An 18,215-nucleotide genomic window follows, 5' to 3' on the forward strand; every position below is an offset into this window, starting at 1 on the left:
AAACACATTCACAGTAAATTCTGTATATGGCACCTATGGGGATTGGTAGATGCCGGATAGGTGAATTTGCTGATTGCTTGAGATTGCATGTTGCATGAGCTGACCACTGGGGGGGGGGCGCCAATTTTAAACTTTCATATTTTTTTCACATTTGTTTGAGGCTGCCAGTTGCTTGAACTCCAGATAATGGGGATTTTTACCGTAGTAGCTTTGCAAAACTAACCTCTGTAGTTTACTAAAATAGAGTTGCTTATTCACAACAAAAAAGTATTGTTCGTTAGTGTGACTAGGTCTGGCCACGTTTTTATTGTGTAGTAAACATGCCTTGCTAGGTAAATGAAATATCACAGATCAGAAATACCTACTTCAGGATATTTCTCATATAACCAGCTGATGTCTTCAACTTCATGAGGAGTTTAGGTTGCTTCCTGGCCACCAGAATCTGCTCAAAAAAGGTAGCTAAAACAACAAGGCAAAACAAGATTAGGACCTTGGAAGAAACCTAGAATACCTGCTTAAAAAAAAACAGATATGCCTTACCTCTTTTAGAGAGTATTGGATCGACATCCAAGCCTTTTTCATAAGGTGTTCCACCATTTAATACAATTTCATAAGTCCTGTATTTCAAGAAAAACATCAATATTATCAAAACCACAAAAGTGCAATACAATCAGAACTATTGCGAGAATATAATCCATTAAAAACACATTTGTACAGTGTCTCTCATTTAAGGAAGATTTAGAAAAAGGGAGTACAAATGGAGCAGGAAATCCAGCAAGAAAGAACACAAGAATCAAGTGGAGTGGAGAAATGGGGTGGAGGGTAGAGGATGGGAGATGAGAATGGGTGAGGGCTGGGTATGAAAGGGGACATGATTCACATTAGCAAATAAAGTGATTTCTTCGCCTAAATCAATTCTCAATTTACCACCCCTCTGCCAAGTTTGCTTATCTCTCCACAACAGTAAAATGGTCATAAGGATTTTGCAGCTTCATCACAACTGGTCCCATTGCCCCAAGAATCTCTGCCGTTACTCATTCTTCTATAATTGAGAATAATCAGCAGTATCTTTGATGACCTGCTTCTTTATCTCTTTCCCGGCTTCTTTTTTTATTTTTCACACTATGAACCATATTGACCAAAATACACATAAACATTTCTCTCTTGAATATACACATACAGAGTGTCATTTTCTCCCCTTTTTCCCCCCTTCCTTCCCTCCCTCCTTCCCACCCCCCTCCCCAAACAGAGCCAGCTTCTTAAATTAATCCTGTACTATCTGAAGTATTTCTCTACATAGGCTGTTGACACGAAAGTACTGACATTTTAGCTTTTATTAAAATATCCTGCAGCTATGAGATGGCAAACTGACCCTGGCACTAAGGTTGAAACAACCCATTCTGCGATCACAGAAGCACCATCTCTCACCTAAGCAAACCAAATTATACAATTATCACTCTTTAAACTTTTTCCTACTTTCATCTGTGTTTTAGCATGGCTGAAATTCCAGGGAAACCTCTTTCTTAATTTGCAATCAGGTGCCTTCAGAGATCTCCTAAACTACTTGCCTGTCCTTGGGCAGTCATCAGTGCCTGTCTTCTTAGTGGAACATACTATGCACAAAACAGTCAGCTTTGCAGATGAACCAACCTAATGACAATTGTCAGTCAAACTCCCAACCCATGAATTTGATATCATGCAGTTGGACAATATACAATTTGCCCCTTCAGGCCAGAGAGTCCACACTAACCATTAAGCACACATTTATACTCATCCAATATTATTTGTATTGTATTCTCTCGCATTTCCACCCCCCCCTCCCCCGCCCTTTTTAAGATTCTACCACACACCTATACACTGGGTGGCAATTTATCATAGCCAAATGAATTAAATTTTATGGTCTATTTATTTGTATGAAATATAGTAAGAAGTTTTGTTTTGCTTTGCTGTTCAGGTAAAAATATACAGTAGATAAAGTAATAATAAAAATGCACAATAAACAGACAAACAAGTGTATAGAGTAAGTGATGATAATCAGTCTATTGTTATGGGCCCAGAGGACCCCAAAACCCAGTAGCAATAGAAATTCACCAAGACAAATGGTTTCTACAACAATTCTCATTTTTAATTTTCTTTAAACATTGAAAAAGGATCAAACTTTAACTTATCACTATTAACTTAACTAACCTAACTTAACCCCCTTCTGATTCTAAGTGCACGTGTATGTAATGTGTACGAGTTCAGAAAAGTTCTTTGATTCACACTCCAAGCCCATTTCTCACTCCTCCAAGTTCACCAGTATCAGGCAATTTACAGAATTTAACATTTATGAATTTTCACCAAGCTCTGGTGCCTAAAGGTAATTGGTTACCACTCAATGATAACCTTTTCTTCCACGTCACCACAGAGTTCCTTTTGTTTCCCTTATTTCAGGTGAAACACTCTAGCCAGCCATTTCCTCTTGCATGGACCACAAGGGTTTTCAACAGGCTGAACTCGGAACTCACAACCCGTATTCAAAATAGGGTTTAAACAAGCTGCCAGCTTCCAAAGGCCACTGCAGAACTCAAACTGAATTTTCTCTCTCTCTCTCTCTTAGAGAAAACCTGTTTTGTCTTTGTTCTATCTCGGCTTGAAAAGCCACGTGACCTTTTTAGAACAGTAAACTGCAACCAGACAGATTGCGGCACTGGACCCAATCTTCTGAGCCTGTTCATCTGTTGCTTTCAAAACAATAATCCATTTACACAGCATCAGTCCAATTAACACCTACTTGTGAAATCTCTTGAACTCGGGTACTTCTATTTGCACCTCCTTGTGAAAAACTTTAGCAAAGCAGTTTTAACTGTCTTTACAAAGGCACTGGGCCTGGAGTGTCTGGTTTGAGTAAAGCTCTTGCATTTTAAATTAGATCTGTTTTGTGAAGTGTTTATATTTGTTTGTGACCTACACTAAACCCTCACAATCTATCTCCTCCAAAAACATATTTATATGTATTATAAAATATAAAATAATCCATCACAGTATAGAGAAATTACAAAAACCTAGTGCAGGGAATAAAGGAAAGCATAGCTACAAAAGACTGTTCAAGGGTATCACCTTTTGTCAGTTTGAAATCCATTCAAGAGTCTGATAACACGAGGAAAGAAGCTGTCCTTGAAGAGGTTTGTGCCTCAAGCATGTGTAGTTTCTGCCCAATGGAAGGGGGGAGGGAGAAGAGAGCATTGCCAGGCAACATCTAGTCTTTCAATATTTTAGCTGCTCTCCCAGAAAATGAAGAGTTATAGAGTGATATTAGTTTTTGCTTCATTTACCATTCTCTGCATTTTCTTGCGATCTTGAGTAGAACTGTTCCCATACTTACCATTCACACAATTTTTTGGAGCAAACTGGAGCAACCAGTGGAAACCCATGTAGTCAAAGTGTGTCCATGCAAATGCCAGACTGACACTTCAAGGATCATAAGACATTGGAGCACAAAAGGGTTATTCAACCCATCAAGTCAGCCCCACCATTTAATCATGAGCTGATCTATTGTCCCATTCAGCCCCACTGCCTGGCCATATCCCCATAACCTTTGGTGCACTGGTTAATCAAGAACCTATCAATCTCTGTCTTAAATACACCAAATGATCTGGCCTCCGCAACCGTCCAACTTATGACGCACCTTGATTTTTTAAAGTCTTGTTTTTAATCTTGCTTTTTTATTCCTGCCCTCATTTCTCATGGCTTTTTGTTTTTATCTCTGAAGCCATTTCTTATTGTTGAAAAAGAAAAACTGCACTTCATCCTTCATTGTACTAGATTCCCTATTTGCCAATGCCCAAGTTTGGTAACATACAGTATCTGTAATAGCAGTACTCTGCAGAATTGGATACTACTACAGAGGAATTAGGGGATATGGGGAGAAGCAGATAGGTGGAGTTAGGTCATAAATTAGATCAGCCATGATCTTATTGAATGGCGGAGCAGGCTCGATGGGCCATTTTTGGCCTACTCCTGTTCCGACTTCCTATGTTTGTAACAGTCAAATCTAGTAGCAGTACTATATGCAAGATCAGTACTCATGGTCATGGGTTCATAGTTCATGGAAGTGAAATATTATCAAGTGGTTGAACAACAATATTGCCAAGGAACCTAAATCTGCAAAAAATATATAAAAGGTTAATATTTATTTTTACCTTTGAGTTGACATATAACAAAACACATTTTTACCTGTGGGGAACAGCAGCTCCATCTGCAGTAAAGAGTGGCAAAAAAACCCAACCACAGCTCAACTCTCCTTGGTGGCCAGTTGACTAAAATGTAAAAGAGTTTAAATATGAACAATAGGAGCTGTTATTCTTTTTATTTTAACTGATTTCTTTGATCACTGACAGTTATAACCAAATCCTCTGTCATTCATCCATCTAAATTAAAATTAATTAGAGGCCCTGTGAACCAAATAGGAAAGAAAAATCTCCTATTACAATCATGTACATTATTCATTTAGGGGAAATCTACTGGATTTTATAAACAGTAAAATGAATAAATATGTTTTTTTTAATGGCAAATCAATTGTTCTGAAGTTGTAATTACATAAATTATCACCAGACGACTTACATTACAAATGTAGGTTACACCCACTTCAAACAGAATGCCAATATCAGGAGATTGTGAATTTGACCTCACAAAACATTCACCATCCAAAAGACTGGGAAGAATACCTGTAACCTGCAACATTACAGAACAATAAATATCAATAAACTATTTTTAGACAACTGGGAATCAAATATATCAATGGAGAATTAAGACATCAAATGGGATCATCTACATTATAATCAGTTTTAAACATGATAGGTTGTCTTCCTTTCTGACAAAATAAATCTTAATAGTCCAGAGATAAGGCTCTATAATCAGAGAGGAGCAGCCAATCTCCGATGCTTTAGAAATCTACCCAAATATTTAACATTCATTGCAGATATTCTACAAGAGAGAACTGAAAATTTTCAATGTATTGCATATTCAGAGACAACAGGGAAATGTTAAGACACCAATGCATATATAACTCAAGCAATGTTTTAAAGTTCATTCACTGGTTGTAACTGCAAACCAGATTACCCACATGATCCATAATGTACTGTATTATCTGAAATTTTCCCTTGGGAAAACATCACAGGGACATGGCCTTTGTGAAAATTTTGCATAAAGAAACAGTTACAAATGTTTTGAAATGCTTTACATCCTTTAGAACGGATAACTAAACATCGTGCAAGATTATTGCAAAATTTGTTCGAATCCAATGTCAGAGATGAGCAATTACAAAATTCCAGTACATCACAAACAAGAATTGAGAATCTTAAAAGAAAGAAAAGCCAAATAGATGCACATTTCACTGATAATTGCTAAATCTAATCGTGTGAGACACTGCGGTCACTGGGGTCAAAGCATCAATGTTCTTATAAGACATACTATATTTCTGTAGTATTTTCAATGTACAAAAAAAAGTGCCCAGCAAGAATGACATCAAACAAATTTTGGGACCAAGTCACGTGGAGAATTATTAATAGCTTATTATAGTTGGCTTTAAGATGAGTTCATAAGATCACAATAAAAAGGAACAGAAGTAGGCCATTTGGCCCATTGAGTCTGCTCTGTAAATCCACCCTGAGCTAAACTGTTCTCACATCTAGTTCAAAGTTCCAGCCTTTTCCCCATATCCCTTGATACCATGACTAAGACACCTATCAATCACCCCCTTAAATTCCACCAATGATCAGGCCTCCACAGCTGGATGCGGCAACAAATTCCACAAATCCACCACCCTCTTGTTTAACAAGAAATTTCTCCTCATCTCTGTTTTAAATGGGTACCTTCTCATTCTAAAACTGTGCCCTCTTGTCCTGGATTCACTCACCAAGGGAAACATCGTATTCACATCTATTCTGTCCAATCCTTTCAGCATTCAATATGTTTCTAGGAGATTCCCTCTCATTCTTCTATATTCCAATGAATAGAGTCCAAGAACCGCAAGTTCACAAGTTAAAGGAGCAAAAGCAGGCCTTTAGGCCCATCGAGTCTTTTCTGTGACTCTACACTAAGATGAATTATGCTCTCACCTAGTTCCAATTTCCAGCCTTTTCCCCATATCCCTTGATATCCTTACTAATGAGGTACTTATCCATTTCCTGTGTATACACTCCCAGTGATCTGGCCTTCACTGCTTTGTACAGCAGTGAGTTCCACAGATACATGATCCTCTGAGTAAAGAAGTTCTTCCTCCTTTCTAATTGGATAAATTCTAATTTTAAGACTATGACTTCTTGTCCTCGATTCACCCATCAAGGGAAACATCTTATCTGCATTCACTCTATCAAAACCTTTCAATATTCAAAACATCTCTATGAGATCCCACCCTCATTCTCCTATGATCCAACGAATACAACACAAGAGCTGTCAAACGCTCCCCATACGCCAGCCCCTGCATTCCAGGAATCATCCTAGTAAATCTCCTCTGCACCCTCTCCAGCAATATCACAACTTTTCAAAGATAGGGGGACAAAACTGTACACAATACTCCAGATGGGGTCTCACCAGTATCCCATAGAGCCTCATTAACACCTCTCTACTCTTATACACTATACCTCTTGAAATGAATGCTAACATAGCATTCGCCTTCTTCGCTACCAATCCCACCTGGGCATTAACTTTTAGATGACTCTGCACAAGGATGCCCAGGTCTCTCTGCACCTCCAAGGATTGAATTTTCTCCCCATCCAGGCAGTTCTCTACCTGTTTATTTCTGCTGCCAAAATGTAGAACCAAGCACTCTCAACATTGAACTTCATCTGCCATATGTTTGCCCAATCTCCCAATCGGTCAATATCCCTCTGCAATTTTACGGTTTCTTCAACACTTCCTGCTCTGCCACCTATCTTAGTGCCATCCGCAAATTTAGCCACAAAACCATTGATTCTACAATTCAAATCGTTAATATAAATTGTAAACAACAGCGGCCCCAAGACCGACCCCTGCGGAACACCACTCGTTAGAGGCAGCCAACCTGAACAGGATCCCTTAATTTCAACCTTTTGCTTTCTGCCTATCAGCCAATTTTCTATCCATTTTAATAGGATCCCTGTAATTCCATGGACCTTCAGCTTATTTATCAGCCTAACATGCAGCACCTTATCGAAAGCCTTTTGAAATTCCAAATATACAACATCCACAGTCTAATAGGCTAGTCAGGCATGATCTACCCTTTAATAAACCATATTACTCGGACCAATCCTGTCATGCATTTCCAGGTATTTCATAACTTCATCCTTGAGGATTGACTCTATTATCTTCCCAACCACCAACGTCAGACTTATAGGTCTATAGTTTCCCTTTTTCTGTTTCCCACCTTTCTTGTACAACGGAACCACATTCGCAATCTTCCAATCCCCTGGAACCAGGCCAGAGACTATTGAAGATAGTCACCAAAGGATCTACAAGCTCCATAGCCATCTCTTATAAAACACGCGGGTGTACCACGTCCGGTCAGAGAGATTTATCTATCTTTAATCCATTCAATTTACCTAGCACAATTTCTCTAGTAATCTTAACTGTATCCAACTCTACTCTCTCATATGTAAGCCCTTGCATTCCAGGAATCATCCTGGTAAATCTTCTCTGTACTCTCTCCAACATTATTACATCCTTTTTAAGATAAGGGGCCCAAAACTGCACACAGTACTCCAAATGAGGTCTCACCAGTGCCCTCTGGAGCCTCTTCAACACCTCTTTACTCTGATACACTATTCCTCTTGGTGCAAATGCCAACATAGCATTTGCTTTCTTTACTGCTAATCAAACCTGGTGGGGTTATCCTGCATGAGGATCTCCTATGTCCCTTTGCACTTCCAAATTTTGAATTTTCTCCCCATCCAAATAATAATGTTTATTTTACCTTCCAAAACGTACAACCTTACATTTTTAAACATTGTATCTAATCTGCCAATTCTTTGCCCACTCTCCTAAGCTGTCCAAGACCCTCTGCAACTTTTCGGTTTCTTTAGCACTTCCTACTCCACCACCTATCTTGGAGTCATCTGCCAACTTTGCCACAAAACCATTCACTCCATAAACTGTAAAAAGAAGCGGCCCCAACAGGGACCCCTGCAGAACACCACTAGTAACCAGCATCCAACCAAAACAGGATCCCTTTATTCCCATCTTTAGCTTTCAGCCGAACAGCCAATCTAATATTTTTCCTGTAATTCTATTGGCATGAGTTAGCCTAAAGCAGCAATTGCACATTGTAATGATCATCTGAGATCATTTTTAAAATTTGAATTTTTAACTCTTTGAATTCTATGATTAAAGGAATGCACATACATGTTGAATAATTAAACAAGTAAAGGAACCACAGCAGATTTCCAATCTCTATTAGAATAATGTGCCTTTTTAAAAAATTATTAGATGCAAAACCTCAACGTGGAATAGTTCATCCGTCTAGGCATTTGATGGAAAAGCTGTTGACAAGGAGGGATAACAAAGTATGATCACATTCACAGATTTGATTGGTGTTATTTCACAGGATAGTGCAATAGATGACTAAACGACAAATTTATGCAATTTGAATAGAAATTCTGTGAATGATAGGTATGACATGGGATGGCTAAATGTTTTGAATTAGGATATGTTGGGTAGTGTAATTAAATATACTTGTAAAGTCATCCAATGATTGAAACATACCATATTTGATGGCATATAGGACCCCCCATTTCCCCCCCCCCTCCAAAATAGCCTCAAAAACCACCCCAGGTTCCAGACACAAAGGTGACATTTTGCTGCCGCCTTTTTGGGCACTGAAATGCAAATGTAGAGGAGTCTTTCCTCCATTAGATGGTAACAGGATGAAAGCACTCAAACTACTCACCCAGCTTCAAGAAACCCGCGGAGGTGCTGCGGCACCTTCCTTCGGGTGGCCCATGCTTTCCGGAGTCACCGTCGATACTCACTTCCCCCATTGAGAAAGCCCGCTTGCTCGATCCCTCCTGCTCACTCTCTCCCTCATTCCTGCCCACTTGCTCACTCTCTCCTTTCCACCTGCTCCCTCCCACCCACTCGCGCTCTCTCTCTCTCTCTCATGGTGCTTTGAGGGGATTGCTGGGCCTTGATGATCAGGCTTTGTTTGACAAGCATGGCCTCTAAGCAAATTGAATAAGGTACAGGGGCAGGTGGCAGTGAGCGAGCGGCCTGTCAAGATCAGCTCAACAGGACACTCACTCACTGCGATCCGCCCCCACACCTCATTCAATCTGCTTGGGAAGCTTGGAGCCTGATCAATGAGGCCCAGTGCTTCCCTCAAAGCAAGCAATCAATCGTCTGCTCCCTGCGAAGGTGGGCCCTGCCCGTTGCTTGGTGGCTGGCTTTGCTCCTTCCCATGCCCGTGTGTCCCGGCGAGCCTGTCAATCAATTGCCTTTTGTACAGTGGAGGGGGAAGCTGCCTGAGCCTCAGCGTGTGACAAGCAGGAGAACGTATTGCTCGTGCATGAGGAGGCTTTGGCATCTTGGTCATCCAAGGATGGGGGAGTTTCCAGCAAGGTGAGTGAAAGTAAATACACTAAAACAAATTTCTCTTGAAATCTCACACTAAAAATTGGTGGGGGGGGGGGGGTCCTAAATGCCAGTGGGTCCTACATGCCATCATAGTAATTATTGGCAGGCACTTTCAATCTCTCTGCCTTGGGACTCTCAAAACCTCATCCTTTGAACACATTTTTGGTCATGTTTTATGATTTCCTTCCCTGAAGTTCTAAGAGATTTTACTCCAGTGAATTGTCTTGGAACTATTAACCATTAAATTTAAACTGAATATTCTGGAAATAGCAGGTTAAGCAGTATTTATGGAAGAAGAAACAGTTAACATTTCAAGTTGATTGTCCTTCATTGTTACAGATTTCTAGCAATCTGCTTTTTGTTTTGCTTTTAGAGCATCAAATATTACTTATTGTGATTTGCCTTTTGAAATCCATCTCAGCTCCCAAATGGAAAATCCTACGTCCTATATTCTTATTATTATTTCCATGTAAACCTGCAATTTATTCTTTCTCACAAGCCTGCCATCTTCCTTTGGTTCTTCTGTCACTGAACTACACAAACAAATAACTAGTAGCCAAGTAACCTACCAGCATTTTTTTTTTCTTTGTGAGCAGAAACCTGCCAGAACCCCACAGGGTCATGACGAGAACATGCAAACTCCACACAGAAAGTGCCTTATGTCAGGTTAAACCAGATTTCTATAGTGGAGAGGCAGCAGCTCTAACTGTCTGATGGTTACTTCTCAATAAAGAGTTTCACCTAAGATGCCAATATTACGTTCCATTAAAGCTCTTTCTAAATGAAGCCAATAAAGAATAATCAGTAAATAATGACTAATCTTGTCAAACTTCTGGGAACATTGCCCAATTATATTTGTTCAGTAGTCCAAAACAATAATTGATTGAAATAATTTACAAGGTAACTTTTTAGAAATTTGGCCCCATTCTACAATACTAATAACAGTCTAGAATTCAAGCTAAATTAAGAAATTTAATCAACACCAAATTCCTGTTAATGCATTTGAAGGTTGGAAAGTTAAATATTTGCGATTATGTAGCATGCATCAAGGATCTCAAACTGCTCCCCATAACGTAACATTTCAAAAGAGCTGACATCATGGGGTTGAAAGGAAGAATTCATTAGTAAGAGTTGATCTTCGGCATAAATTATTCCCCCCCCTCCCCCAAAATCACCTCAACTCTATAGAGCATCAAAGATGTCAGACTGAAGATCCATCTTCAAATACAGTACATACATACTATTCACCATAAAGAGATGCGGAAACAAATCCAGGGAGTACTCAGGTTCATGCTGACTTTTTTTAAAAAAAAGGAATATATCAGGTCAATGACCTTTCATCAGAAACGGAAACATTCACCCTGACTCCCTCTTCCCAGTAACTGCCTTGCCAGCATTTTCACCACCTTTTGGTTTTGTTTACATTAGAAGTGTAGTATTGTTGTGGGCAGAACTCCTCCAGCCCAACCTAACAAACCTGTCCACAAACTAGACAAATATTACACAGCAAAAAAAAAGTTCACCAATTAGCTTCTTTGTTTATTCCATTTACAAAAACTCATTTTACGTAGAAATGGTACACAAATGTGCCATTTAGCCCATCACATTGGCAACAAAACTCTAAACGTAATGTAATCAGACAGACCCTTTTATGCTTGACTTGCTCCTATATACTTTGAATCTGCTTTAATCATTAACTCAAATAACACATTCCATTGTATCATAATTCACTTTTAATGGAAAGGCAAACCTACTCTTGGAGAAAAGGTCCATGTTTTAGGATTCTTTGGTTGCCAAGTTGCTCTGATGGTATGTATATTACTGAGAACCTGAAAAACAAGAACAATGTAGGAATTCATTAAGCGATGTAAACTAAAATACATTTTGTTCTTTACTTTCCCCATTAACAATGGCAGCCCATTACAGATGTTCTCCAAACAATTGTAAAAGAACTTGCCAATGAAGGCTTTCTAAACCAGATCACCAAGGCCTTGCATGACACTAGGGACTTGCACTACATGATAGTGCACTTTTGCTGAGAAGGCAAAACCACAACGTGGCTTTGCCAAACTTGGATGTTTCTTAAGAAATAGGAGCAGCATTAGTACAATTGATCCCTTGAGTCTGCTCTACCATTCGAATCATGGCTAATGAATTCTTCCTTTCAACCCCATTTTGATGCTCTCACTAATCGTGGGTGGTATGGTCAGCACGATGGTATTACAATGCCATTTGAAACCAGCATTGTCTGTAAGTTTATACATTCTCCCCGTACCTGCGTATATTTCCTCACTCCCTCTAAAATATACAGGGTTGTAGGTTAATTTAGTTGTAATTAGGTAGCACAGGCTTAAATGACCGGAATCAGCTTCTACTGTGTGGTAAATATAATTTAAAAATTTAATTTAATCAATAACCTATCAACCTTCACTTTAATGACTTGGCCTCCACAACCATCAGTGGCAATGAATTCTAAAAATTCAACACCTTCTGGCTGGAGAAATTTATTCTATTCTATTCTGAGGCTGTGCTTCCCATTCCTAGACTCTCCCACTCCTGGAAACAACTTCTCCAATGTCCATTCTATCCAGTCCTTTCAAAATGCATTCATAAACATTAAAAAAAAACTGTTGCTAGAACTTAAATTAGCTTAGAACTGGGATCACCATTGGAGCATTAATGAGATAGATGTGGAGAGAGTCAGAACCTTCCAGTTCCTGAGAGTACATTTTTTAAGAATACCTTTCCTTGAGCCAGCACATCCAGGCAATCATGAAAAAGACATACCTATGTCTCTATTTCCCAAGGGGTTCATGGTGATTTGGCATGTGGTCAGACATTCTTAACCTCTGCAGGTGCACTGCGGAAAGAACACTGGCTGGTTGAATCACAGCCTGGTTTAGAAATCCAAATGCCGAGGAACGAGAAGATAGTAAACATTGCCAGATCCATCTCAGGCTCTGATCTCCCATCCACAGCAGATATCAATGTGAGGCATTGCCTCATGAAGGCAGCCAACATCATAAAGAACCTCCACCATCCAGGTCACACACCTCTTCTCACAGCAGAGACTGGATGCAGACTAGGAAATCATTTCATTGAGCAACTTTGTTTTGACAACTTCAATAACAGGGACCTCCCAGCAGTCAAGCATTTTAATTCCACACACCGTTCCCACACCAACACATAAGGCTACCTGCCAAATAAGGCTACCAGCAAACTGGAGGAACGACATCTAATATTTCATCTGAGCACTCTCCACCAAATGCCATTAATATTGACTTCTCCACTTTTCATTAAACCCCTGCCCAGAGTCTATGTTTCCTTATCCTCCTTTCTCTCTTCCTCCAGCGCTTCCCTCTCCATTCAGAGAGCTACCCCTCTATCACTTGTCAGCTTTTTTTTCTCTTCTACCCTCCCACCTGTATCCACCTATGTTCTCCTCTCCCTGCTCCTTCCTCCCTCCCGCCTTGCCCCCACACTCCCACACCTTTTTATTCAGGCACCTGCCTGCTTTTTGCTTATACCTGGACAAAGGGCTCTGGCCATAAACAGTGTTTTTGCTTCCTGTAGATGCTGCATGACCTGCTGAGATTCTCTTGCACTTCTGTGCCCTGCACATATTACTTTTCTAACTTTCGATATTGGTGCCCATTCATCTCTGATTTTGTTTAAACTTTCTCCAACTCCATTAGTGTATCTTTCCAAGAGACAGAGCTTCTGCAGTTCTGTCAAATTTAGATATCAAGGAATATAAACAAAAGGATAGTAAGGGACAAAATTGGTCCCCTTGAAGATCAGAGTGGTCAGCTTTGTATTGTGCTAAAGGAGATGAGGGAGATCTTAAATGTTTCTTTTTATCAGTATTCACTCAGGAAACAGCTACAGAGTTGTGGGAAGTAAGGAAAACAAGCAGTGAGGTCATAGAACCCTTATAGGTTAAAGAGGAGGAAGTGCTTACTGTTTTAAAGCAAATAAGGGTGGATAAATCTCCAGGGCCTGACAAGATATTCCCTCAGGCTTTGAGGGAAACTATGTGAAACATGCAGGGTCTCTGGCAGAAATATTTAAAATGTCCTTAGCCGCAGGTGTGGTGCCGGAGGATTTGAGGGTAGCTCACATTGTTCAGCTGTTTAAAAATGGCTCCAAAATTAATCCTGGTATTTATAAGCAGGTGAACCTGATGTCAGTAGTAGGTAAATTATTGGAAGGTGTTCTAACAGATTGGATATACAATTATTTGGATGGCCAGAAAATGCGTAGGGATAGTCAACACGGCTACGATAGGTTGTGTATAACCAATCTTAGAGTATTTTGAGCAAGGCTGCATCCTCACCCCGACTCTCTTCACTGTCTTCTTCAACGTGATGCTGCAAAGGGCCATAGAAGATCTTGATGACAAGAACAGTTTCTACATCTGATACCACACCGATGGCAGCCGGTTCAACCTGAGGTGACTGCAGTCCCACACCAAGACACTGGAGCAACTCATTCGAGAGGTACTCTTCGTTGAAAAGTACCTAGTTGCAGCGTCTAAAATCCTGCATTGCGAAGGCTGTCAAGCTCTTCAGACTGGAAGTCAGCTTGAAGAACAGCACCTCTGGAAGAGTACCATGCTCCCCCCCACCCATTACGATCGGTGAGACTGAGCTGATGACAATCCACCAGTTCAGCTATTTGCAGTGCACCATCTCATCAGATGCCAAGATCGATAAGGAGTATGACAACAGACTGACAAAGGCAAACAGCATATTCAGCAGGCTGGACCAAAGAGTCTAGAACAACAACCATCTGAAGAAAGGCACAAAGATCAGTGTGTACAAAGCCATTGTACTGACCATCCTCAAGGGTCATCTACCATCCCATATACAACTCTTTGAGTGCTTCCACCAATGCTGCTTCTGCACCATCCTCAACATCCACTGGAGTGAATTTGTCACCAACAGTGAAGTCCTTGAACAGGTGGAGTTTATCAGCATCAAGACCATGTTGCTGAAGACGTGGGTACGCTGGGCAGAGCACGTCTCTAGGATGGAGGATCATCACCTGTCCAAGATTGTGCTGTATGGCAAACTGTCAAATGGCTATCATGACAGAGAGGGTCCGAAAAGGAGGTACAAGGGCTCTCTGAAGAAATCTCTTGGTGCCTGTCCCATTGACCATCGCTAGTGGTCTGCTCTACCCTCAGCTGGTCTTGAAGACAAAAGGAGACGGAGGAAGAACTGTTACTCATCAGCACCAACCCAGAACAGAATTTCCTTTGCAGCCACTGTGACCAGGCATTGGCTTCATCAGCCACCAGCGAGTCTGCAGCAGATGTGGACAGCCCCTTTTCTAAATCTTCATTCGCAAAATCAAGCTATGAAGAGTTTTTTGAGATTACCAGGAAAGTTGATGTTTTCAGCATGGACTTCAGTAAAGCCTTTGACAAGGTCTCACACGGGAAGTTAGACAGGATGGTTCAGATGCTAGATATTAATGGTGAAGTAGTGAAGTGGATTTGAAAATGCCTGGACGTGAGAAGTGGTGGATGATTGCTTCTCAGACTGAAGGCCTGTGACTACTGGGTGTGCCTCAGGGATCGGTGTTGGGACCAATGTTTGTCATTTATATCAATGGTCAGGATGATAATATGGTAAATTGGATCAGCCACTTTGCAGATGACACTAAGATTGGAGGTGTTGTGGACAGCAGAGAAAGTTTTCAAAATTTGCAGATGGATCTGGACCAGCTGGAAAAATAGGCTGAAAATGGCAGATGGAATTTAATGTAGACAAGGTGAGGAGCTGCGGTTTGAAAGGACAAAACAAGAAAGGACATATACGGTAAATGGTTGGGCACTGAGGAGTGTGGTAGAACAGAGGGATCTGGAAATACAGATACACAATTCCCTGAAAGTGGCGTCACTGGTGTATAGGGTTGTGAAGAGAGTTTTTGGCATATTGGCCTTCATAAATCAAAGTATTGAGTATTGGAGTTGGGATGCTATAGTAAAGTTGAATAAGATATTGGTAACACCAAATTTGGAGTGAATTTTGGTCACCTAACTACAGGAAAGATATCAATAAGATAAAAAGAATGCAGAAAAGATTTACTAGGATGTTGCCTGGACTTCAGGAACTGAGCTACAGGGAAAGGTTAAACAGGTTAGGACTTTATTCCCTGGAACATAGAAGAATGAGGGGAGATTTGATAGAGGTATTAAAATGATGAAGTAAGTGTAAGTGGAGATAGGCTTTTTTCCACTGAGGGTAGGTGAGATACAAACCAGAAGACATGGGTTAAGAGTGAAAGGGGAAATGTTTAGGGGGAAATTCACACAGAGAGTGGTGGGAATGTGGAACGAGCTTCCTGCTGAAGTGGTGAACGTGGGCTCAATTTTAAAATTTAAGAAGAATTTGGACAGGTACATGGATGGAGGGCTATGGACTGGGTGCCATAGGCAAAAAGAATGGTTTGGCACAGACAAGGACGGCCATAGGGGCCTGTTTTTGTGCTGTAATGTTCTATGGTTCTATGTGAGTGAGCAAGAAAATAGCAGGCAAAGTATGATTTAGAAAATTGTGGTTATGCAATTAGCATACAAAATAGAATTGCAAACTTTTTTAAACAAAAGTGATGAGGAAATGTTGATGCTCAAAAAGACCTAGGTATTTCTATACAGAAGTCACTGAAAGCCAACATGCAGATTGTAGTAACCTATAAATCAGCATACATGTTGATAAAGTGTAACTATCTCATGACTAAGCTATTATGCTGTCATTAACCTGTTATCTGTAAATGATCTGTTACATAATTAGTACCCAAGGAATGTCCACTGTAGCCAGATGGGTATATCTCTGACTGAACCGCCTTGGACTGTGACTTGACCACTGGTTGGTCCATATGTAAATAAAGCACTTGAGTTTTTGATCTCACTCTCTCAAGTCATCCATACTTTGTCTCCGTTCTTTTGAATGGAACTTCAAACTATACTCAGTTTCTCCAGTACACAAAACAGATAAAGCATTAGGAGTGAAAATAGCCTTTACTGTGAGAGGGTTTAAGTTCAAAGTTCAAATGTATTGTCAGAATACATAGATGACATCACATGATTCATTTTCCGCAGGACAGACCAAATTTCTATACCATAACTGTAAATTGTGCAAATGCAGATGTGAAAATATAAAGTAATAAATAAAGAGCAAAATACAAGTCCTTAAATGAGTCTCTGAATGAATCTATTGTATAAGATTCTGAGACATGAGGGGTTGCAAATATTCCTGAACCTGGCAGTACGAGTCCTATGGCACCTGCACCTCCTTCCTGATGTCAGCAGCGAGGTCAGAGAATGTCCTGGGTGATGCAGATCTCTGATCATTGATGCTACTCTTCGACAGAACCATTCCATGCAGAAATTCTCAATGGTGTGGAGTGTTTTTCCTGTGCTATACTGGGTTGAGTTCACTAGCTTTTGTAGGATTTCTCACTCAGAAATATTAATGTCCAGGCTATGATGCAGCCAGTTAACACACTTTCTACCGCACATCTGTAGAAGTTTGCCAAGATTTATGATGACACTCTGAACATCCGTAGACTCGTAAGAGAGTTTAGGTCCTCTCATGCTTTCTTCACAATGGCAATAATATGATGGGTCCAGGACAGGTCTTCCAAGATAGTGACTCCCAGGAATTTACCCTCTCCACCTCTGATCACCCAATGATTTCTGGATCTTATACTTCTGGTTTTCCTTTCTTAAAGTCGACAATAAATTCAAGAGTAGAGTTGTCTTGGTCCAATTACATGTGGGCCTACTCAGATCAAACCTGGAGTATTGTGTACAATTTAAGCATCCTTACCTAAAAAGAATGAACCTACCAAAGAGTGCAGCAAAGACTCACCAGTCTGGCTCCAGTGATGGCTGATTTGCCATGGTAACAGATGAGTAGCCGAGGCTGGATTTTCCAGAGTTCAGAAGAGATCTCTTTGAAACCTACAAAATTCTTACAGGTTTTGACAATGGAGGGAAGCAGGGAATATGCTTGTCCACCCACGAAGTCTGGAATCTGAGGTCTTCATCTCAGTGCAGCAATGAAAAGAAATGGCTTCACACTGACAGTGTTAAATTTTTGGAATTCTCTACCTCAGAAGGCTGTGGAACCTAAGTCATTAGGTTCCTACAAAACAGAGACCTGTAAATTTTATAGATATTGGAATACCACAGCAAAATGGTGCTGATGTACTACTTCTGCTTCCACTTAAGTTCTTACGTCGAAAAGAATAGAAACAGGAGGAGGTAATTCATCCCAACCTTTCCTACGTTGCATGAGGGAATGATTTAAAATAGTACTCAAATGGGGGGGTGGTGATGAAAAGAACAAAAAAATGAGTTGCTGCAAGAAATCAGTGGGTTTTGCAGCATCCATGGAGACAAAGGGATATTTCAGTCAAGACCCTTCATCAGGACAGAAGGTAAAGGGAGACAGCTAGTATAAAGAGGAGAGAGGGCAGGACAAGACAGGAGCTGGCAAGCAGTAGGTGGATTCTATTGAGAATGGATTGTTGGGCAGATGGAATCAGGCAAGAAAATGGGTGGAGCGAGTGACAGATGCTGGGAGGTGATAAGCAGAGGTAACAAAGGGCTGCAGAGC

At 40.4% G+C, this 18,215-nt stretch overlaps 1 protein-coding gene across 2 annotated transcripts in view; it reads right to left on the reverse strand.

The window, feature by feature from the left end:
* Positions 1–18,215, reverse strand: part of nphp1 (nephronophthisis 1) — a 117,517-nt gene that overhangs the window by 26,980 nt on the left and 72,322 nt on the right. The window contains exons 12-16 of one of the 2 annotated variants that reach the window (XM_069887655.1): positions 11,340–11,414; positions 4,603–4,713; positions 4,216–4,298; positions 541–617; positions 366–459 (exon numbers count right to left, since the gene is read on the reverse strand). In XM_069887655.1, the coding sequence (XP_069743756.1) occupies positions 366–459; positions 541–617; positions 4,216–4,298; positions 4,603–4,713; positions 11,340–11,414 (440 nt within the window). The remainder of the gene's footprint in view (positions 1–365; positions 460–540; positions 618–4,215; positions 4,299–4,602; positions 4,714–11,339; positions 11,415–18,215) is intronic. The other variant, XM_069887656.1, reaches the window with a different exon arrangement.

This window comes from Narcine bancroftii, chromosome 6, assembly GCF_036971445.1.
Source record: "Narcine bancroftii isolate sNarBan1 chromosome 6, sNarBan1.hap1, whole genome shotgun sequence".
NCBI lineage: Eukaryota > Metazoa > Chordata > Chondrichthyes > Torpediniformes > Narcinidae > Narcine > Narcine bancroftii.